The sequence below is a fragment of the Pungitius pungitius genome, chromosome 13, assembly GCF_949316345.1.
Source record: "Pungitius pungitius chromosome 13, fPunPun2.1, whole genome shotgun sequence".
NCBI classification, from domain to species: Eukaryota; Metazoa; Chordata; class Actinopteri; order Perciformes; family Gasterosteidae; genus Pungitius; species Pungitius pungitius.
In genome coordinates this window covers 2,250,346-2,272,794 of record NC_084912.1, presented here as the reverse complement: position 1 = coordinate 2,272,794, position 22,449 = coordinate 2,250,346, and the positions used below count along the sequence as shown (strand labels likewise).

General features: G+C 48.1%; 1 protein-coding gene across 1 annotated transcript in view; it reads left to right on the top strand.

Annotated features, from left to right (window-relative positions):
- LOC119214147 (pro-neuregulin-3, membrane-bound isoform) overlaps window positions 1–20,345 on the top strand; it is a 207,928-nt gene extending 187,583 nt beyond the window's left edge. The window contains exons 4-9 of the mRNA XM_037465643.2: window positions 4,234–4,257; window positions 8,674–8,776; window positions 10,310–10,436; window positions 14,501–14,616; window positions 15,894–16,058; window positions 19,283–20,345. Of these exons, the coding sequence (XP_037321540.2) occupies window positions 4,234–4,257; window positions 8,674–8,776; window positions 10,310–10,436; window positions 14,501–14,616; window positions 15,894–16,058; window positions 19,283–19,799 (1,052 nt within the window). The 3' untranslated portion in view covers window positions 19,800–20,345. The remainder of the gene's footprint in view (window positions 1–4,233; window positions 4,258–8,673; window positions 8,777–10,309; window positions 10,437–14,500; window positions 14,617–15,893; window positions 16,059–19,282) is intronic.
- Window positions 20,346–22,449: the final 2,104 nt, after the last annotated feature.

Genomic DNA, 22,449 nt, shown 5'->3' with positions numbered 1-22,449 from the left:
AGTGAAAGATGCCATTCAAATTCAACAAAGGGAGCGAGGGGCATTGGGCAAATTGATAGTTTGTGGGTTTATTGAACACATAATTCTGGTCTCCCCACACCAGCGTCAACGTGTCAGACTGTAGCGGCCCACAGGGGGCGCCTTTCTGCAGAGGCCTGGGCGTGTGGGAGAGCCGTTTCAACCAGGACCAAATCACTTTTTTGGGGCTGTAATTTCCTGAGCTGAGTCTTGGATGAAGCAGTTACGGCCGTGTGAGAATCCTCTTTGCTGCTGGTTTTGTTAAACTTGTCAAACAAGCTGCGGTCAGATTGGCTTCCAACTGGAGCAGAGGAAGAACTTCTCCATGCAGGATTCCACGCGGGCTGAAACAGCGGACAACGCCACGGGATCATTTAGTTTCCCCCCCCCCCCCCTCCGCTCCTTCTGATCCGCCATCTGTCAAAATATCCATTCATTTTGCCGGCTCTCCAAAGGGTGCCGGGCGCTAATTGGAAATAGCAGGCAGCGTCGTCCTCGGTCTGAGAACACGATGCAGTCGCTCCGTCTTCGGGAATCATTCCCGTTGTGATGGAGCTCGTGTGCACAGCGAACGCCGACGTCATCGACAACATTAAACGGCAGGAAAACCTGCAAAGAAGGAACGTCAAAGTAAATGCTGCACGCAAAATGTCAAATTCAGTTGCAGGGCAACCGAGATGAAACATGAGCACTTAATGTAACTTAAGTAATAAGTAACAAGGTGAGTTACAATCTACACATGCATAGTTCATAAATATTTATATACTTCTTATTTGTTATTTTTTTAAAGTTTAATAAGGTTTGCTTATTAAGTTTTTAGAATCCAATTGACTTTAAAGAGTAAAGTTTTACATGGCAGCGTTATGTGCATGATATATTTTGACTGTTTTTGGTGTTTAATAAGTGGATATTGTCTGTAAACCGATGATCACATGTAGAGTCTCAGAATGACGAGCTCTGAGCCAAAGAAGCCTAATCAGCGACCGAAGCTGACGTTTTTCGACATTGATCGGCGGGTCCCCCCTCAGCGCGTCAATCAAAACGCTGATCAGCCCCTGCTGATGACCGGCGGTTGTTCCGGAAAAGGTTTAATTTAGAGTTTCCCCGACTGATCCACCGGCTGCCGACAAGCTGTCAGCTCGTTCCTATTGGAAATATTTTTCTTATTTTCAAGGCCCGAACCACGGCCTTTACAAGACGAGAACGGACGGCCAGCTGTCTGCGAAGGAGCGTGATTCAGTCAGGAGGGAGGGAGGGAGGGTGGTTGCATGCGCCCCCCCCCCCTCCTCCCTCTCCTTCCCCTCCTCTGCGTAGGAGGAGGTCACGTCACCACCTCGAGCTTAGAAATAGAGGAACTCAATGTCAGGCTTCCACTGAAACGACCAGGTTTCATCACCTTGATCGCTCCAGAAAAAAAGGAAGGAAGAAGCACGTCGGGTCATGTGACGCACCGTGGCGTAACCCACTTGTAGTATATTATATACACTTGAGGCGAAATTGTGAAACGTATTCACGAATGTGGCGACGGCTTTGGTCGGAAACGTGGAAATCAGCGTGAATGATGCTCTTATTGTTACCGTGTGACGCCTGAATTAAACAACCCAACATCATTTCAAGTAGATCGAAATCAGCTCCACCTCCTACAATATTGAACTACTTCCAGGTAAATGCTTCTGACTGTAAAGCAGAGCACATCTATGTACACGGGAATGTCCTTCACATGTACTCCAGGAAACAATCGACTTTAATTTTATGCACTGTGCACACGGGACACATTCGATAATGAAAGGAGGACTTTGACCTCGACGTGGAAGCGATTTGTGCGCAGGTGTGTGTGTGTGGGGGGGGGGGCGGAGCCTCAGGGCGCCGGCCCGTCGGCCTGCAGCAGGCCTCGGCAGGCGGCAGGACGAGGCCTGCTGCAGCCGAACCGTCTCTCCCTTCGCTGCCAGTCGGTCCCCGGGGCAAACAGGGGCCACCATGAAGAGGTTTATTTAGAAAACATCCCCCTCCCGTTGGCTCCGAGAGAGTCGCGTGTGTTCCGTTGCAGCTTGATTGCGGGGCCACTCTGTCACGATGTTCTCTCAAAGGGAGAAAATGTAAATGCAAGACTCAAGACGGTTTTAGTGATTGCACCAGTTCATCAAATGGAGCCGTTCTCCATCCGCAGTGCGTCGTTTATGCAAATTGTGCCCCAAAATCGAGATGATGCCTGGTATATTCAATGCCTTCAGAAACTTCAACATCTCCTCTGGCATATTTCCGAATGAATTGGGTTTGGGCAGGACTTTTATTTTACATACTGTACTCGTAGTAAAGGATCCAAATACTCACCGTTGCTGAGTGAAACCTTTTTCAGACAAATGCTGACGCTGACGTCTTTCACCTCAACAACATCATACATGTGTCTGATACCTGTGCCTCTCGATATTGGACCTTCTCTGACTGCTTGTGAGAATGTATCCCACAACTTGGATATTTTTTTTTGGGGGGGGGGGGGATTCAGATGTGTCATCCTCATGGGTTTCTTTTCCCCCGACCTAATGATTGAAGGCCCATGGGTTTCCAGAGGGGATATTAAAGCATGTGACACTTGGTGGGGCCCCTCCATCTAAAGTGGTTTACAGTAGCAGGAGTGCATACATCTCCAGTATGGGCGCCCCCGCCCCCCCCCCCCGGTGGGAGCTGAAGCTCATATCCTGACAGTCTGGTGCTGATGTATGTTCTAACCACCGACCTACACGGAAAATGGAATTCCTAACCCTTGGCAGCTTTAGTGCTGGGCCTCCACTCGTTGAGCTCCATGGGAAATTGAGTTTCTAACCCTCGCAGTACAGCAGCACTTAAAGCTCTGCCTCAAAGGGCTGTAAAAAACTGCAGAATTTCAAAAGACAGATAACGCTGTCGTTTTTTTTCTTTTCTTTTCTCCTACGAGGTTCGCAAATATACACACGTGTACTGGTGCTGTTATTTTAAGCAACACTAGTGGCCCTTGCTTTATTCTGTTACTCTTTGGTTAATACTTGTAATGCAACTGAAGTTAGAGAGAAGTAGTTATCTTGTCCCGCGTCGCAGGTGTTTTTTGAGGCGAGGAATCAAGGAGGCGATGAGGAGAAAAGGTCTCCGGGTCGTCGGTGGAGTGAGGAGTGATCCGCTTACATCCTGGGCGAACACTGGCGGATAAGATCGGGGGGGGGGGCAGATTGGACGCAGCTTTTGGCTGCAGAAAGACCGGCTCGCCCTCCGCGATGTAGGCCACGGCCGCTCGGGAGATAAAGCCACTGTCGGCGCTGCGGAGAAGCCGACCGGTGACACCGACCGCACGCATCAGCACTTCCTGCGGATTATTCTGTGAGAGTCAGTAGGAGTTATATTCGTAGTTCTTAAGGGCCGAAGGGAGCCTCTCGGATCCGAGTCACTTTGTGCTTAGGATCGTGCTTTTAAACTGCCGCTCCTCAAAGCTCAATTTGAATCAACGTGTTTTCGGTGTATGCTTCTTCCTTTTCTCCTTTTATTAAAGTCAGTATTCAGCATTTCATGTCAGGAAATATAACCAATGACCATATAATAATAATTATGGAAAATAGGAAAAACTATTTTAAACCTGGAATATTGTGATTTTTGGCAAGAGTTGAATTGCACAACATTGTACATTGATCAAATATTCATATGTTAGTTCAATACAGTTAATATTTCCCTTTTTAAATAGTTTTCTAAAAGACTTTTTTTGGTATTATGATGTTGAAACATCTGGACTGTGTGTTTTGATCTGATCCGACTGACAGAAAACATCAAGAAACGATCCCCCGAAAAATGTCATCGGACTTTTATTCCCATGTTTTGTGCGAGACACTTTTTTTTTCTTCTTCTTCTCTGAGACAAAAGCTGAGTGTTCAGGTCTGTTTTGGGAAATTAATATTAATAGTGGGGTTCCTTTCAAATAGAGTGCAGGACGAGTGTGCCCCTGGCTGTGTGTGTGTGTGTGTGTGTGTGTGTCATTCCTGGTAACATTAGCAGCGTGTTGCCTTCTGACTCCGTGTGACAGCGGATGAAAAAACACACATGCAGCAGCTCACATGACAGATAAGCAAGTGATGATGTGGCTCTGTGACATCATGCCAACGCATACTGTTCTTGAAAATAACTTATTTTTTTTCTCTCTCTCTCTCTCTCTCTCTCTCTCTCTCTTTGCCTCCTCCCTCCCACCGGAATCACCAGATCACTTGGGCATCGAGTTTATGGGTAAGGAAGCTTTTTCTTGTCCTTTTGTCTGCGTGAGTCACTTTGATGCTATTGCTCACCGTCTCCGTCCCTCTGCTGCCCCCCCCCCCCTCCCCCCCTCCCGGGTTGCTTGTGAAGGGCCCCCCCCCCCTGGAATTTCAATGTGCACCGGTCGCCTTGGAAACAGCGAGGAGGCAGGCAGAGTATTTGTGACGTTGGCTCCCGTCCCCCGGACGCTCCCCTCATTCGGCACGTGTTCAACAAAGTGTGTTTCCCCCCCCCGTAGTTTTGTTGCAGCCAGGCAGGGTGCCAGCGGCTCCCTCCTCGTCGCCGCCGAGCCGCCCTCCTTCCTGCCGAAGGACAGCTAGCTGACGACCTGCCGCTAACTCGAGCGCCGTGGGCCCTCTCCACGTGGACGGTTTGGAGGGGGAGCCGTGGATTGTGTGCGAAAATGGCCCCTCGCTTCTAAGTTCTCGAAGTAAATGTAAATTAAAAGGAAAGAAGAAAAAAACGTCACGTGACCAAGCAGTGACGCGCTTCTTCTTTTTTTCCAGAGAGAAAAAAAACAAAAGCGTTCTTTTTTTCATGAAAACTTGCTGAGACTATGCAAACTTGGCAGTGACAGATGATCCCTTCCGCAGAGCTATCTTGCAGTTTTTTTTTTCTCCATTTATATTCAGTGAGGTTTTTTTTTTTTTTTTTGCCTCTGCAACATTGTTCAGGCCGACACCTTTTCTCACATCTCACAGCTAACATCTCCAGCGTCTTGCCCGCCGTTGTGCTAATCTGCGTGCAGATAGATAAGCACCTCCCACACTCAACCCAGGCCCGTCAGCTAACAACACACGTATATACAGTATATATATATATATATATATATATATATGGCAATGTGCAATTGAGTCAATGCATACCGTAAAAGGTCCAGGCAGTCCGTTCTGCTGGGAGAACTAATCGTCCTTTAATAAAGTCCACCAACCATCAGTCAGATGGCAGCCAATCAACTGGTGAATGAGCAGCGGATGGTGAAGTGTCGTTCTGCCTAAACCGATGTAGTGCTCCGTTGGTTTGTAAGTCATTGTGGATGTTATCCACGTCATCGTAAGACTGGGAGGCATAAAATCTGCAGCAGCCCACGACTCAGATGGGTCCGAAAAAGCACCGAGGTCCCACCAGGGGTGCATTGATTTATTCACTGGAGTTGCTTCCTGTGAAGACACAAGTTGGATTGACGTGTGTTGCTGTTTGCTTCTGGTAAGATTAACCAAAAAAAAAAAAAAATGAACTTTACAAAAGAGGATTTGTTTCCTGAACCTATGAAGACAGTTTATCTTTAAATTACTGAAATTAAACCCTATGAAATTAAAGAATAATGTACCAATGTGAAAAAACAAATGCAAAGTGAGGAGTTGCTTTCACAGGACATCACAATCCCAAATGACCGTCAGGGAGGTCTGCAAAGTTTAAAGGTTACTAATTAGGAATAGACTTAACTGCACATGTCATTATGGCTCCTTGTGGAAATGAGCTTTACCACTTGCTTATAACTGCTGTGTTTTTCTGCACATTTGATGTCCATGCAGCAGCGAGCTCGCCTCGTGGTTGATGACATTTCATCAGTCTGCAGGCGGCTCATTTTAACCAAACTTGATACCTTATCGATCCGCGATTAGGGCCCTAACCATCGCAAGCACGCACGCCTCGCTGATAGTTTGTTTGTGCCGCCAAAAGCATTCGGTCCTCTTTTACCCTCATTCATCCAGTTTCGGGCCACCGCTTCATCCTTGAACCGATTCCAACGTGCCGCCAGTAGGCATTACTTTTTACTGCCCTCAAACCAGAGGCCCCAGTTTAATTCATAATTGTACAAATGCGACACCATTTAATAAAACCACGACCTCATATATGCAACGGACGTTTCCGTGCCAGCTGTCCGACTCGTCCATGTGTCCAGAGTCATTCGAGGGCGCAAGGTCCTGGAGCGACTCTCAGAGACAAAAAAAAAAAAAGGGAATTTCTCAATACGTTGATGCCACGTTGGACCGCGAGGCCTCAACTTGGGGGTCAGAGGTCACACGCTCGGATACCAATGAGCTAGAGGCGCTGAAGCATCGGCGACGCTGTTTGCGTTCATACGTCGTGAGGCCCGCCGTGGAGATAATAGAAATATAGGTACAAAACGTACAGTTAGTAACAAGCCACCAGACTCAATTTAATTTAATTTACTCACACTCCACAACAACAAAAACATAAGTCCTCACTGTTCCTACAATCTAAAGCTTAAGATTACTGTATTTATGTTGTGGCTCCTAAGAAAACAGAACCAGTCACGTCCGCAGTTGCCCCTGGGTGACCTTGATGCTGTTTTTCATTTCTTTGACCAAACAAAATTGCAATTCTCTTCCACTAAACTGCTTTGTCGGCAGAAATCCGGCAGATGAAGATGTTCATCATCTGCCGGATTTCTGAGCAAAGCTGAGCAAATAAAAACTAAAATGTCTGCAAGATGCATTTGACTTGAAGCCGAACTGAGCCTTTAAGGCGGTCCGACAGACGGACGACTATCGTTATTTATCGGAGATACATGGGTCTGACATGTTCAAGAAAAGGCCTCTGTGTGTTCGTACGTCAGCGAGAACGACCTCCGGGCTGTCTATCAAGCAACACGAGTCATAAATACCACGCTAAGGGCAATACACGCTTTCATCTTTATTAGCGAGTCTATTTCAGCACCTGCTCCATCGCTTATTGATTTCTCTCCCTCCAGCCGGCGTGGAAACACGGCAGCTGCAAACGCATTCTGGGGACGTACGGGATCACAAATGCGTTTGGAAAAGGTCACAGCGACACCTCTGGAACGACCGCTTTTGGTTTCAAACGTTAAATCCCGTTGGTTTTTTTTTCGCCGACCTGCGGGGTTTGCGGAGGAATAAATGGAAGATGCGACTTCCACGTCTCCACTGGAGGGAACGCGAGCATGCAAGAATAATTCTATGAGGCACAAATATATTATAAAGGTATTTATAACGCAGTGGTGTAAAGCACTGCATAACATGTTCTCTCTTTTATTGAAGTAAACAATGAGCACTGATACACATAGTACAGTGATCATACTGTAGTGCGTTTTGTAATAATCATATTGCAATTTGGATGTGTGCAATAAGTCAACTCTCATATTTACGTAAGATACAGTGTGAGTTGTCTCTGTTTAGTGTCCACAAAGGCTCAGGCCGTGGCATTTGAAAGACACAGGAATATATGGGGCATGGAACAGACTAATAACATGATTATTAGAGACATCTCTTTATCTGCTGGGATTTGAGCCTCTTTTTTTTTGTTGCTCTGACGCATGTGAGTCCGCCAACTCCTAATGTACCAGTGTCCTCTTTAAAAAGGAGCGCTCCATTCCTTCGTCGCTGCGTCTCTCTCTCTCTCTGCCTTCCCTGCACCCACAGCAGAGCCCCCCCCCCCCCCCCCCCCCCCTCTAACGATGTGATCATAGCCAATAAGCCAAAGCGATGACTCGGGCCGAGCCGCGGCTGGACGGAGAGACACGGGGTCACAGCGGGGGGTGGGAGGGGGGCATCCGTTGTCTGCAGGACAAAGCCTGTGAGCGGGTGGCGGCGGTTGCGTCTCGTAGGAGTTCGGATTACGCACCAAACGAAGAAGCTGTAAAGAACTGGATCTTTCAATCTGCTCATTCAGACCCGTGCGCAGTAAAGATTTGTCTCAATCACCTCAATGTAAAAAAATAAAAATAAAAAAAAGTACACCTTGTGTCATCGTGGTGCTCCTCCAAGGTCCGAGCCTCGCTAAACAAAACTTGATCGATCGCCTATTAACGTATCTGAAGGCAACTATGATTTAGTTGTTCGCGGCAAACAAGACAGCGTCCATTTTTCTCCACTAATGGCGTCCGTCTGCGCCATAACTCTCCTTGTCTCCGCGTATTCAGGCGTCCATTGCAAAAAGCCCGTCGGCCCGTCACTCGATTGTGGCGGAGCCGGAAGGGCCGGGGAGCGGCGATTTTTCGGGAAAGAGCGGCGTTCGGGTGTTGCTAATCGCTTTCCGAGTTGCGGTTATGTTGTTTCAATTTGGTTTGTTTTTTATCGCGGGAGTGATTTCACTAATTAAGAAGGGAATGTGCATGGCAGATACAAAGGGAAAGCCCCAGAGGGCTCGTTGCACCGCCGCCGACTGTTTGATGCTTTGAAAATGGCTCCCAACAGGTGTTTAATACCGCGTTGTGGGGGGGGAAACGCCGTTTTAAATTCAGCATTAACCCCCGTCCCTGGGAACATTGATTGTGGTTTCTCAACGGATTCCCCCCCCCCCCCCCCCCTCTGCTGCCGACCCTGACACACGTGAACGTGACCTTTGACCTCAGCAAGCGCTAATGTGACGCCCCCCCCCCTTCTGTTTCTTGTCTCCCTGCAGAGAGCAAGGACGTGTACAAGAGGCAGGTGCTGTCCATCACATCCATCGCCGTGGCGATCAGCCTCCTGGGGACCCTGTGCGTGGCCCTCTACTGCGGCAACAAGTGAGGGCGGGACACACCCACAGACACACACACACACCCACTGCTTGTGTTATTCTCTGAGACACATGTGGGATTAATTCTGATGGATGTGTCGCCGGGGAGATTAGCTGTGAGTGAGAGGTCGTTTCGGGCCGCCCGCCGTTTTTTTTTTTTTCCTTCATTCCATTGCGACTGAAAGTTATTTTAAAACTTTCAAACATTCACGGTGGAACCCGCCACAAGTCCTAAAGTAAGCACAGTGTTAACGTGTTTGGTAATGAGCCCAGTTGGACGTGGGCAGACGAGATGCCCCGAGGAGACATTTTGTTCATTTAGTGAAGGACGATGGGACATGTTGAGGCATCAAACATCTTGAACGGAGTCCCAGACCGGGTATTTGCAGCGTTTTTGTGAATCTCATTATGCGCTCACACATATTCATGGCCCATTATAAGCTAAAGGTTATCCTATGTGGCTCCTTCCCTCTCTGAGTGCGTGGCCCCCGTGTGTGCCCCGTTAATTGGGATGTGAACGGCTGCATGAACTTCGCGTGGTTGTTTTCCTCGACAGGACGCGTCAAACATCCGGTACAAAGCAGTATGTCATTCGGGGAGGGAGGGGTGGGGGGGGGGGGGGGGGGGGGTGTGGAACGGTATTTCCATAGGCCTCCCTCTGAAATATGATGATGTGAGTGAGCGAGCGGCCCGACAACAAGATAATCGGATAAAGGCGTGATGGACAGGCACCTTAAATTGAATCCGTAATGGAGCGAGGAAACTGGCTTGTTCAAAGGGAGAAGACGCATACAGATTGGCAGGAAGTCTTCATGCAAATGGGAGTGACCTGAATAGAAATAAAGTCAGAGGCTTTTCTGGCGCTGAGCCACACTAGACGCTGCGGCGTTTGATCTCTAGGAAAAGGGATCAGCGATTTCGCCCCCAAATCATCCCAATTCAACACCTCAGATCTTTCTTTTTTTTTAAATGCCCGAAAAACAAACAGACGTGTACCGGAACTCTGGAGGTGCGAAAAAACAAGCGTCCCGAGCGTAGCGGCTTACGCCACGAGAACCGCGTTAACGTCATTTATTGGCGTTTCTGACATCAACAGCAAAATCCCAATTTATGGAAAAGTATAATTAAATCCAGGCAACCCGTGCAAAAACTGCCTGTCACATCCGGTGCGATGCCATTGTTATGTCTAATAAATTACAGTTTACAGCAACAATTCATTAAGACACAACAAACATGGACTCGTGGTCCGTGACAGAGAACAGAGCTGCATGAAAGTTGCAGCTTGAGCTTCAATCAGAAAACCTTCCGGCTGGCGAAGCGTCACACAAACAAGGGGCGAGAAGGAGGCGAAAGGTGAGAGTCTTCGTTACTTCGGCCTCGCCACAGGCCCCAAGACGTGGTTCATGCATTTAAATGCGTGAAAGGCTTCATTCAATGTTGCAACGCTCTGGGGTTCTGGTCATGGGCAGCAGGAAGACGTCCCTTATCCGCAGCAGCACTGTGTGAACGCTTGTCTTTCTTTTTAATTCTTTCTCCCCAGGAGGCGCAGGGAGAAGCTGCAGGCCCACCTGAAGGAGAGCCGCAGTCTGAAGAACTACAGCGCTAATTCCCAAAATGCCCTGGAAGCCAAGATAAGGGTCCCTAACTCCAACCTGCAGATGCACGAGGTAACGGCTTTCTCCACCTTGATTTTTCTGTCAAAGTGTCGATGCCCAAAGACCCCCAAGCATGTGCAAGCACCTGGATGCTTTAGTCAGGGGGATTGGAACCAATTCACAACCTTTTGTTGGACCCAGTACACATGGACCCCCCCCCCCCCCCACCCACGTCGTTTTCAGCTGGTTGTGAAACAGGTCGTATTCGTGGTCTTCCAGTGAGCAATCGGTGTGCGGTTTGGCAGCGCGGCGCCGATCAGCGGCGTCGTTCATCATCTCCCCGCCGCGCGCTGTCATCGCCTCTTTCCCAGATGTGCGTTTCGGGGGGGGGGGAGCTGCATCGAAATCGTTGCATTAATTTGAGTGCCAGTCAAGTCCACGTATTCTAATACCTGGAGGGAGTGTGTGTGTGTGTGTGCTTTTATACATGTTTATCATATACAGTTAGTCACTGATGTGATTTACACAGGTTTGCATGAAGCATTACTAGAAGATTTCCATGATTTGAATTGTCAATGAAGCGAAGCACTTGTCCTGAACACACCAGGGACTCTGAATCTGTCATAAATGCATCATCATACTTCATCATGCAAGGCGGATGAATCACTGCGTGGGAGAAGCACACTTGTATCCCGCATTCAAGACCCACTTTGCGTGAACTATGGACGGTTACAATGCACCCGTCTCCAGGGATTTCTCATTTCTCTTTGACGTATCTCAAATGAGTTTAATGAAAACATTGTAGGAATCTGCAAGGCCAGGAGGTCGGAGTTCATGCGTGAGTCAAAATACAGTTCTTTCAACCAGGTGAATGATGATTTGTGCCCTGTGAAGAAGACGTTCCAATGGCAGCACTAGTTTTTGGGAATGCATTCAGAATGCGGAGAGCCTCTCGAACACGTTGATAAATAACCGCACCGATGTCGATATGAAGAATGTCAAGAGGCGGTGAGGACTTCCGTCTCCAACCAGAGGACGGCCTCCAGATGTGAACCTCTCACTGTGATCTTCACGGGGAGGCCGAGGCCCAAGGTGCGGCGCCGCCAGGTGCTTGTGGAGCGCAAGGCGGGTCGCGAAGTTTGTCGGTATGTTCAAACTCACTCGCTCTTCTTTCAGCTTTGGGCTGCGTTCAAACTTTAAATGGGTCACTGCACTTTAGAACTTTACTTTAGCTTTTCAATATCTATTCTGCAGAAAATCCATTTGGGTTTTGGGCTTCTTTTGGGGGCTTCCGGAGACCTTCTAATGGCTTTGATTTGGCCAGCTGGAGTCTTCCTTTGACTCAGGACAGAACACATAACCTTTAAACCCTCTTGGGAAAAGAAATCATTAAATACATATTTGTCATTCCTTCACTTCAAATCAGTAAAAACGTCACTTAAACACGTTAAATACACGTTAAAAAGATTAGTTTCTCTAAGAAGACGAGTCTGTAGCTTAAATTAGATAATAATTAGACATCTTAACGTCGATGACTCTGCATTATTCACCAAATGCAGATGTTTTTGTAAAGTCATTCTGGTTCCCAGTTAAAAAAAAGCGTGCCCTGTATTTAAATTGAACACCACGTCCTGATTAGCATTAGCGTTCCACTGACACTCTCATAAACGCTTTGTCTGGACCACATACATTTGTTTGTAATTCGGCCAAAGTTCAAAACAGGATTAACGTCAAATGAAACAAAGCAACACAGAGCACAACGCTTGGTCGGGATTAGTTTGGTTCCATTAGGATCTAAAAGCGCACGCCACATCTGCACGGCGGGGCCTCGTTAGCGTTAAATACACAGCTATTGACAAAACTGTTCCTATGGCTCTTATTTTGCTAATTGCTCTATTAGCACAGACAAATACATGACGGATCACTGTTGACTACGGCGTGTACAACAAAGCCGCTCTGTACCGTGTTACATGTTGCTTTTAAACCTTCGGGTACTGACAAATAATTGTTTTTTTTTTGTTTTGTTTTATTGTAATATTCCTGTTGTGCCTAAAGTCACATGAATTAGTCTGCGTGTAATCAATTAACATAAATTGTAATACACTGTAATACACAGCAACAATTTACATATATTATCCAAATAAATAAACATGGAATATAACCGGGGAGCTCGTGACAAAGACGGTGTTACAACACAAAATGAGCTTTTCTGACCAGCACCTTTTTTTTTGTCCCCGAGGCTGCTAATCCGCCGCTGCGGTGTGTGTGTGTGTGTGTGTGTGTGTGTGTGTGTGTGTGTGTGTGTGTGTGTTCATTACGTTCATGAAGCCGTTATTGATGGCGGCGGCGGCGTCTCTGCACAAATCGTAAAAAAAAATTATCTCCCCGCTTGCTTCCGGGTGATCTGTCAGTTCACAAAAAAATAAAATAAATAAAAAACCCACTCCCAGAGGCATAGGGAGGAGGCTAGTCCCTATCTCAGAGATTTAAACCTCTATTACAGCGGACAGACACGAATACATTAATAAACGTCACTGCGTTGCTCCCCTTTGCACCACAAAAGTCCACATTTAACTGAAAGTTTCCTTCAAAGTAGTGACCTCTGCAACCTCTGTATCCGTGAGTGTTTATGGAGCTTCACAGTGAGTTTCTCTGCCTCCAGCTGTGTGAGAGAAAACATCACATTTCTGCTGATGACCTCTATAAACATTCCACATTGCTGGATGACACATGCACCCGGCCTGCGGGGTTTTTTTCTTTTTTTTGGGGGGGGCGTTTAAGCCCGTATTTATTTTTGAACTGAAGCAAGAGGGACGCACACAGTGATTGGAGGCACATCTTCCCTCCTGTGAGCGGGCTGGCAGAGCTCGTTATTAATAAATACTTGTTGTGCTTTAACTGCAAAACAAGTCAGTGAACCTCTGTTCAGGATTATTCCTCCAGCAATTGTGAATAAATGAACATGCGAGCATGAACCGATCCTTCTCTGTTTTAACAATCATTTCCAACCTTCTGAGGCTGATGACAGTGTGGTCATTTACCAATAGACATGTCAGCGCTTGACTTAAAGGTTATTGAGGGTCAGTCAGACCGAGGCTAATCTGACCCAGCAGAAGCTCACGTACGAATCGGCGTCTGAATGGTCACATGACCGAGGAAGCAACTATCCTTTGAAAATAGAAACAGGTGTTTCAATCAGTGGCGACCTTTTCAAGTGAGACTTCATGCCCTGAGCTTTGTCTGAAGGCATCCAGAGCCTCGCCCACCTTACCTTACAGAAGACCCCCTCTAGACGGTGGTGAGATAACGCCGAGGAGAGCAAACGGTCACCAAACCAAACCAGAGCCTCCTCACGTCTGTCTCAACCCCCCCCTCGCCCCCCCCCCCCCCCGTTCAGCAGATCCCTCCTACTGCCGAACAAAGAACTTAACAAAGAAAGTAACTTCCACGGCGGCGACCGCGAGGAAGGAGGGAAGGAGGGAAGGAGAGGGGACGAGGGAAGGATCGTGGTGGCTGCTGACAGAGAGATTCAAAGGGGATGGAAAGCGATCAAAAAAAAAGAAGAAGAAGAAGCCGCGGCGTTGAAGTAAGAAGGCCTTCCTGAACAAAACGAAGCATTAATCCAGTCAGACGTCACCGAAGCGACTGGAGAAAACGACACCAATGCACTGTCTGAAAGTACGGAAGAGTTTCAAGTAGCACTAGGAGGCAAAAAGAGTAACTTTCCTTCAACGTAATGGCAGCTCTGTGATACTTATTCTCCGTCTCTGTACATGACGACTCTCCTTTTTATCCTGATTTATGCCGCCGCACAGAGGACTTAATTGCATAGATTTAACTGATTGACGCGCCCACGTGATGAATCCAGGCTTTTCAAAGGGCTTATTAATCATTCATTTTGTGGCATTTCTGCCTTATTTGAGGATTTCACTCAAAGAAGAGAGAGATCAGTCAGGGAGATGAGTTCATACGCAAACGTTATGTTTGTTTCTGCAGCAATAAAAGCCTGTTTTTTTTCCGATCGCACGAATGCATGTAACTGGACTCCATTCCTCACGCCTTCAGCGTCGTTTGTTGCCACGTATTGCTCCTCGGGACATGTGAGACCTCACTGTTTCGTCTTTTTGTTTCCGCAGTTCTGCAAGCGCTCCTCTCAGTCCCGCCAGGGCGGCTTATGCGGGTCCGGCTTTGCACACTGCAACGTCTCCACCGCGCCCTCCAGCGGCTCCAGGAGGCCGGCCAAGCATCCCAGGTATGTCATCGAATGGCGCACACCCACAGGCCCCCCCTCCCCCCTCCCACCTCCCACCTCCCCGTCCCCTCTCCTGTAATCAGCAGGGACGCCACCCGAGAGGGAAATTGAATCATCCGCATTACAGCGGAGCCCAAGTTAATTTGCTGATTCACGGAAGGCCGATAGTCGTCCGTAATTAAAAGCTATGGACGTGTTAATAGGCATATCTATAACCCCTTCACCAACAATGAGGGGGGGGGGGGGGGGGCAGAGGGGGTTGCAGATCCCCCCCCCCCCCCCCCGTGAGCCTCCGACGGGGGCTGGAACCCACAACGTTGCAGTGAATCTCAGAGCTGTCTCAGGGTCTGTCCTTCATTGGGCTTCAGGGGTTGTGTTGCTAAACTGTGGTTTTGGGAGGGTGTTTTTTTTTTTTTTTTTTCATGCGTGAGAAAGAGCGAAAAAAGCGATTTTTGGATTGAGCCTGAAACTTTTTTGTTGAACACTGCGGAGGCTCTTTAGCCCTCTTTCTCTTTCATCGCTGCTCATTCACACCTGAGAGGCTCTCAACACGGGTTTCGCCCTCTAACTGCTAAGCGACTCCACCACAGCAGCTGGGGTTTAATCAGCCTTTTTCCCAAGAGGGTCCCGGCGGGGGTTTTTTTCTTCCTTTTTTCGGGGGGGGTACTAAAAAAATACATCCAGACAAACCATAAAAAAATCCACTTCTCCGACCTGCAAGACTTTTCTTTGCTCTGAGGCGATTCTTCTCCTCCTCTTACCACAGTGTGCGATGGCATGGGCTCAGGCCCAGACGTCCACCACGCGATGTCCGCACAGCAGAGCGAGTCCCGATGCCACTGGTCCAAAATAGCCACAAAGACACTGGCCAAGACGAAACGTCTATTTTGGAAATGTTCTGAATGCCTTTTACACAGAACTCTGCCAACTCTATTAGGTGGCTGACTGAAAGCTTCCTGTTGTTGTGGCTAAGAAGCCCGTTTTTAGAGCCAGTTTTCTCCCTTTAAAAGAGCAGTTAAATATGAATGAGGACCCGGAGAGGCGGTTACCACTTCAGTGTATGAAGTCAAAATGTACCGAAAGTTCAAAAGTTCTGGTACAATGCTCACATTTGCTTTTTTGTTCACTTTTTGAGCCCTAAACTTTAAATAGAGATGTTTAATAGTGTTTCGATGTGTAGTGATACACGCAGTGGGTGATTTTAACTGTTGATCCAAGGTAATGAAGCCAATCCCAAATAGACTCAGATCCACACATGAGTTCCTTTGTCCCCGCAGCCCGGATCAGAGAACCCGGGTGGCCCATTGGTCAGCCCCACGCGTGACCCCGCCTGCATCCAGGGGCAAGCTGAACCCGATTGGAGGATCCAAGTATTCGGGCCACGCCTACCAACACCTGCAGGAAATGGACTCATGCGAGCGGGACGCTGAAGCACAAAGAGGGTGAGGACACGACGCGGCTGGGGCTGACACGGCGTCCCTTCGCTTTCACCTCCGTTAGCGCTTGGCGTCAAAAGGCGACCGGCGTCAGTGGGCCGCGATTGGTTCACGGCGAGTAAAGGGGCGGGACACAGAGCCCACATATTAGAATCCCTTGTGTGCCTAAAATTTCCAAAAAAACGGCACACGACCGGTACGCCGAGGGCCACAGAGTAAGCTTCGCTATTTGAGAGAGTGTTGAGCATGAAGACCTTGAGTATTTTAAGGTTTTATCCTCACTTTTCTTTCTCCACTTTGCTTCTTTGCTGCATCCTCGATGCGCTGAGTCATTCCAACGAAAGCCACTAACTGAAAAACGCAGGCTTCCCGCGGACAAAGCTTTGGGATTTCATTTGAGGAGCGTGTACTTCAAAGCCAATTCTGTGATATTTATTTCCCAAAATACAAGACAGTGTCCTCTTTTTTTTTTCTTTTTTTCTACCTCCTTTAGCCTCCCAGATCCCTTTTTAGTTTTCCCAATCTGCCGAGCAAAGATAAAAGCAAGGTCGCGTTATGTTTAGGTCTGCAGCACAGAGGCCTAAGTCCGGGCTTCCTTTCTCTCTTTCCCTATCTGACCTCTTTTCAAGCCAGTGCTCGGTTTTGGGACTCTTTAATGCAACATCTTCGCAGGTAATTGACAATCAAATCCTGACGTTTTAAATTCGACAAAGTAGGCCTACACTTTTTTTTGGCATGTGCTGAGGGACGTGCGAGCAATCGGTCAAATGATTGGTTAAGAGAGGCGTCGGCTGTGGACTCGTCGCTTTGCCCACCGGCACCTGCAGGTCCCAGCCCTCCTGCCTCATGACAAAGCTCCACATGACCTACATGCATAGAGAGAGAGAGAGAGAGAGAGAGAGAGAGAGACATGAAAACCCACTGGAGCAAGTTGTATTTAGTTGTAATCTTTATTAAACTAGATATGTGGCCTCTGTTCATCCACAAACGGCCCACAAATGTTGCGCCGCCGCCATTAAGGCCTCCGGGGTCGTCTGAGGTCACCTCTGCTCGGCCCACTCAAACCTCCTGCTCGACCCATTTCGCCTCTTCACCTGCGTGAAAACCGGACAGACGGGCGGACGGACAGGCGACGCGCTCCCGCTCCCGTGGTTACGGTTGTCTGAGTTGCCATGGATACGTTTGACCGTGAACGCATAGAGGGAGAGGGATGCAGAGGCGGAGACGGGATTACAGAGACAACCGGTCGGAATCCATTTTTACAACAAAAAAAATATATAGTAAAAGAGGAAAGAAGCAAGGGGGGGGCTGTAACAGGATGTGACAGAGGAGTGTGCAGATTGCACATGACAGTTGGAAAAAGGCTTTAAAAGAAAGGCTGCCCATTTTACTCCACGCCTGTTAGGGAAGCCTTGTGTTATCTCAACAAAATGGCTGACAGGGAGACAGAATGTCCCGTGTCGTTACTTCTATTTTGAAGATAAAGCTGTCTCCAAAATGGCTGATGGAGATACTGCACACAGTTTTATATTTACTTCTGCTGTTTGCAGAATTTTATGCTGCCTCTCCCTCGCTTATAGTTTGCGCTGCGTCCTCAACCTTCAGCTTAAAACGCCACGGTGGCGTGTGTTCGAATCAGGAACATGTTACATCAAGGCTTCTCAATACAACACGAGATGATATATTAGGGGGGGGGGGGGGGGGGGGGGATGGATTCATGTGATTGTGCACACTTGTGCGCATCACGAGCTACTGTAACAGATAAAAAGCCAAGTCACTTATCTCACCTCACCGGCACGCAGTCTCTCTGTAATACTCCTCCAGCTGCTCCCCCCCCCCCCCCCCCCCCCCCCCCCGCTGCAGGGTCTATATTCCAACTCCGCTTCACAGATTCACAGCAATCTGATTGTGTTTCAAACACATCAAAAGACAGATTTGTCTGTGAATGTTATCTTGGGAATTAGCACCCCAGCGTCATCCTCTCTTATCGCTCTCGGGGATCCTCTCTGTCGGCCTCCCTTAAATCTCCGCTCTTTTTTTCTTTCATTCCTCAGAAAAGTGCTGCGTGATTTCCCTTTGAGTTTTGAACAGGCGACCCCCCCCCCCCCCCCCCCGACACAATTTCTGTGAGCTTTGATCGGGAGAGCGCGGCGACCGTGTGATGTGGTGGGACTCCCAAGTTTGACTCTTCCCTCGGCGGCGGAGGCGGATTATGAGTTACCGCTGGATCCAGACTCCGATAGCAGGGAGGAGCGCGGCCGGCCTTAGAAAGTCGGGTCAAAGACCCAGATACCGAAACAGAGACTTGTTGGTGAGGTGACGCATGGAGCAGGCGGTGGATGCATGTCGTTTTTTCCCATGCGTCATGCCAGAGATCTTGCCTCCTTATTCGACGTTGCGTCTGCGCATCCATAAAAGCCTGAAAAACGGTGGCTTTCTAATGACTGTAAACACGCGTAAACTCTGATTTCCTCATGTAAATATAGTAATTAATGGTGAACAGGCGAGCACGCACAGTTTAATTCATGAGGTTGAGCATAAGGAGGGCTAACACACAGCTCGGAGCCTAACTGGGACTGACAGAATACATGGGCAGGATGCACAATGGGGACGGGGGGGACGGATTGATAACACAATTTGAGAAACATCTGCGAGACCGGAAGGGTGAAGCTCAAGTAAAGAAGGCCGGGGGGGGGGCGGGGGCGCAGGAGGACGTTATATAGAAAAGAGATTTGAATCAGGGCAGTCATACAGTTCAGCAGTAAGACGTAGATAGGGATTCAAAAGGAGTTTTAGAGAAAAGCAAATGGTTGAGACCTTAAAAAACAAAAAGAAAAGAAAAGCTACAGACTTCACCCCTCGTGATGCCTCATTAACTCATTTGTCCTTGACCAAAGCTGAACTTCTAAACCACTTATTTTCAACTTTAAGTCATTAAATCCATAAGATAAAAAGGTGAACTCGCTGTTACCTCTCCACTTTATACAGGGGAGTCAAGGTTTAAAGTTGTTTTTTGTGTGTGTGTGTGTGTGTGTGTGTGTGTGTGTACGTGGACTCCGATACAAAGAGATTTCCCGGCCTCATCGCCTTGCGTCTCGGCCTCTGAGAGGTCAAAGGGCAGCGAGCTGTCCCTCAGCGTGGGAGTTTGAAACCGACCAAGTGAGGAATCCTCCCTCAAATAACCTCCGCTCCTCTCCCCCCCCCCCCCCCCCCTTCCCCGTCCTCCCCAGGTGCAGAATTAACGCGGAGGACCGGCCCGACGACCCCAGACGAGACGCCATCCTGCACGGGGGCCGCCGCCCGCTCCAGTCCCCGCCCGCTCCGTTCCGCTCCTGCTCCATCCCCATCATCCCCTCCGTGCAGTGTCACCATGACAACGAGGCGTCGTGTATGCAAACCTGCGTCGCGGCGGCGGCGCCCCCCTGCGGGGGGGCCGGGAGGGAGCGGGCGGCGTTGCCCTCCACCTCTTGCTCCTCCGCCGCCGGCCAGCCGCGGGACGAGGTGGCGCTGCTGCTGGAGGAGGCGCAGGAGCAGCTCAGGGCGCTGGCGTTGGCCCACAGGAAGCAGGACGAAGGCGGGATCGGCGGCGGCGGCGGAGCGACCGGCGCCGCGGAGGCCAGAGAAACTGTTTGCTTCCTGAACCTTAGCGGAGGAGGCGCCGGGGCGCCGAGCTGTAACGGACCCACGCAGACCCAGTTGCTCGGCGCCGGCCTATCGCACAGAGACCTGGGCCCGAGCAGCCAGTGAGAGGACACCATGTGGGACATTCGACGTGGGGGGGGGGGGGGGGCGTGGATGCACCAATGGAAGTGCGGGGTTGACAAAAAATACAAATACAAATTGAAAGAAATGTAACGTCTTGGACATTTTGAAAAATGTGCTGATGGAATCCTGTTTGGATACAAACTCTTGTGTGTGTGGCGACTTTACACCAACGGAAACAAAAAAAAAGATTACGTGCATTTATTTACAAGAGAAACACTTCTACTTAGGCAAAAAGAAACCAAATAGTCTGTCAACTCCATGGTGTTTTCCATTGTAAAAAGAATATATAAATATATATATATATATAAATATATATGGATATAAATATATGGAATTCAAAAAGTGACCAAGTACAAAGTTGACGGTACAAAGAACACGGGAATGATGTAACCATTTTTATTTAGTTTGGCGCTTTTTTCTTTCTTCTTCTCCCTGTTTTGTATCAACTCTTCAGTTCTGAACAAATGAACGTCATTAACGTCTCGCCACATGAGGCGCGGGGGCGGTTTCGGGAGAGGAGCCCCCCCCCCCCCCTCCTCCTCCTCCTCCACAGCACACCCCCCTCTTCTCTCGCCTTCTGAAAAACCTGTCAACGCAGCCAAGAATCACGCCTCCCCCCCCCCCCCCCCCCCACCCCCCCCTCTGTGGTTTCCAACAACATCTAGGATTTACGACAAAAACTCCCGGGCTGGGTGCACGTGCGTGCGTGTGTGTGTGTGTACGTGTGTGTGTGTGTGTGTGTGTGTGCGTGTGTGTGTGTCTGTGTGCTGAAGTGCAGCGCGGGAAGGAGGGGAGAAGAAGAAGAGACAGGAAACAACTTCTTCTTCTTCTGCAGCTGCTGAGGTCCGACGGTTCAGATCTTTGAAGACTCCACTTTGACACTTTTTTTTTTTTTTTTTGACCAATCTAGATTTTTGATTTTGGTACAAATTATATTTTCACACACACACACACAGACGTGTGCGTTGCCTGTGGTCGGTTGGATGGTTGAGTACATGGACAGAAGGACAAAGGAAGGACAGAGTGCTGAAGGACACAGAGGGAGCGAATCTGACATTGTTTTGTTCCTTTTTTTTGTTGTCCATCTTCCTTAAAATCGACGAACAATGCTGCTTTTTTCCCGATGGGAGCGACGACCGCGTGGTTTGGGTATTGAAACAAATAAATGTCTCTATGTTGTATCCTATGAATTGGAAGCTTTTGAATCTCTGTATGAATTTACAGCCAAATGTTTCTGGTGAAAAAGTATAACAATGGTTGCAATTCTGGTAAAGATTTTTTCAAAATAACAGTTGTTTTGGTTGATTGCTTGAAAGACATTGTGACTCCTTTTTAAAAAGCACCTTGTCCAAATGTGCATGCTGGACTACACCGGTCTGGTTTACAGTGATATACCCTGTATTTATCCTCTGCTCTCCTCACACACAATCCGGACTAAACTGGTCGAAGAATTCACAAAGTTTTCCGAGCAGGTCGTCCCCCCCCCACCCCCCCCCCCCCATTTGACCCTGCTGCCCTAAATCCATGTAAAATTTGTCAATTGATGTCACAAGTCTTCAAAGACTGATTTTTTTATTTTTTTTTTATTGATTCGTAAGAATCTTTTATTGCATAACTATCATTCATAAAAGAGAAGCTGCTTCTTTCCAGATGTCATTTTTCAATGAAAATCCCTGAAAGGAAAGGGAGAGCAGGCCTTGCCTCTGAGGAATCCTACCAATTTTCTTGCTTTTCACGGTGATTCTTCAAAAAAAAAAAAGGGGGGGGGGGGGGGGCTCCAAAGCGTGGAAAAAAAAATCAAAAATCAAACGCAGAATTATTTTTTTATTAAAGTAGATGTTTTAGTGTCTGTTCAAGTCCTCGTAACAACATTCAAACATTTCTAATCCATCTGAGTTCTTTCTTTCTTTCATTCTTTCTTTCTCTGGATCTATGACCGTGCTGCCATCCAGACCCCCCCCCCCCCCCCCCCCCCCCCCGAAGGCCCTTTTCTACATCGTTCTGCTGAACACTTTGGGTGAGATCCACCACGGCCTCCTCACCAGAACAAACAGCGGGGGGGGGGAGAAAAAAAAATGTGAATCTGTTTGTTTGACCAACTGTAATCAGTGTTATGAGCTCTTAACAGATAAAAGTCTGCAAGCCTTGTCTGTACTTTGTTTTCTTACCTGCGGGGAGAACGTTCATCGGCTCCGTTAAACAAAGGCGGCGGATTGTGGTGACTGAGGGGCGGCTTCGTTTCTCCTGCTGCCGCTTCAAGCGTCATGAGAATCAGCATCTGGAGGTAAAGTGGTGGTTTGCACCTGATAAGAAAAAGCATTGTCAGCCTTTTCTCATAATAAAAATGTTTTTTGGAATGTATGTAGTTAATCTTAATGGGAATTTTCAGTAATATATATATATATATATTGAAATCTTCAATTCAGTGTTATTTTTTTACTTAAATGTCAAACTAAAGAACATAGCAGCCCAATGGGTCCAGGAACAAAAAGCCTTTTACTGGTGTATTTGCAGCTTGATCTCATGTGTTGAAAAGACACAATGCATCATACAATACACAAGTATTTTGCATTCAAATCTATTCGGCCTAAATACATTTTTTAATTTCATCTGCTCACTATTTTCAGGGGTT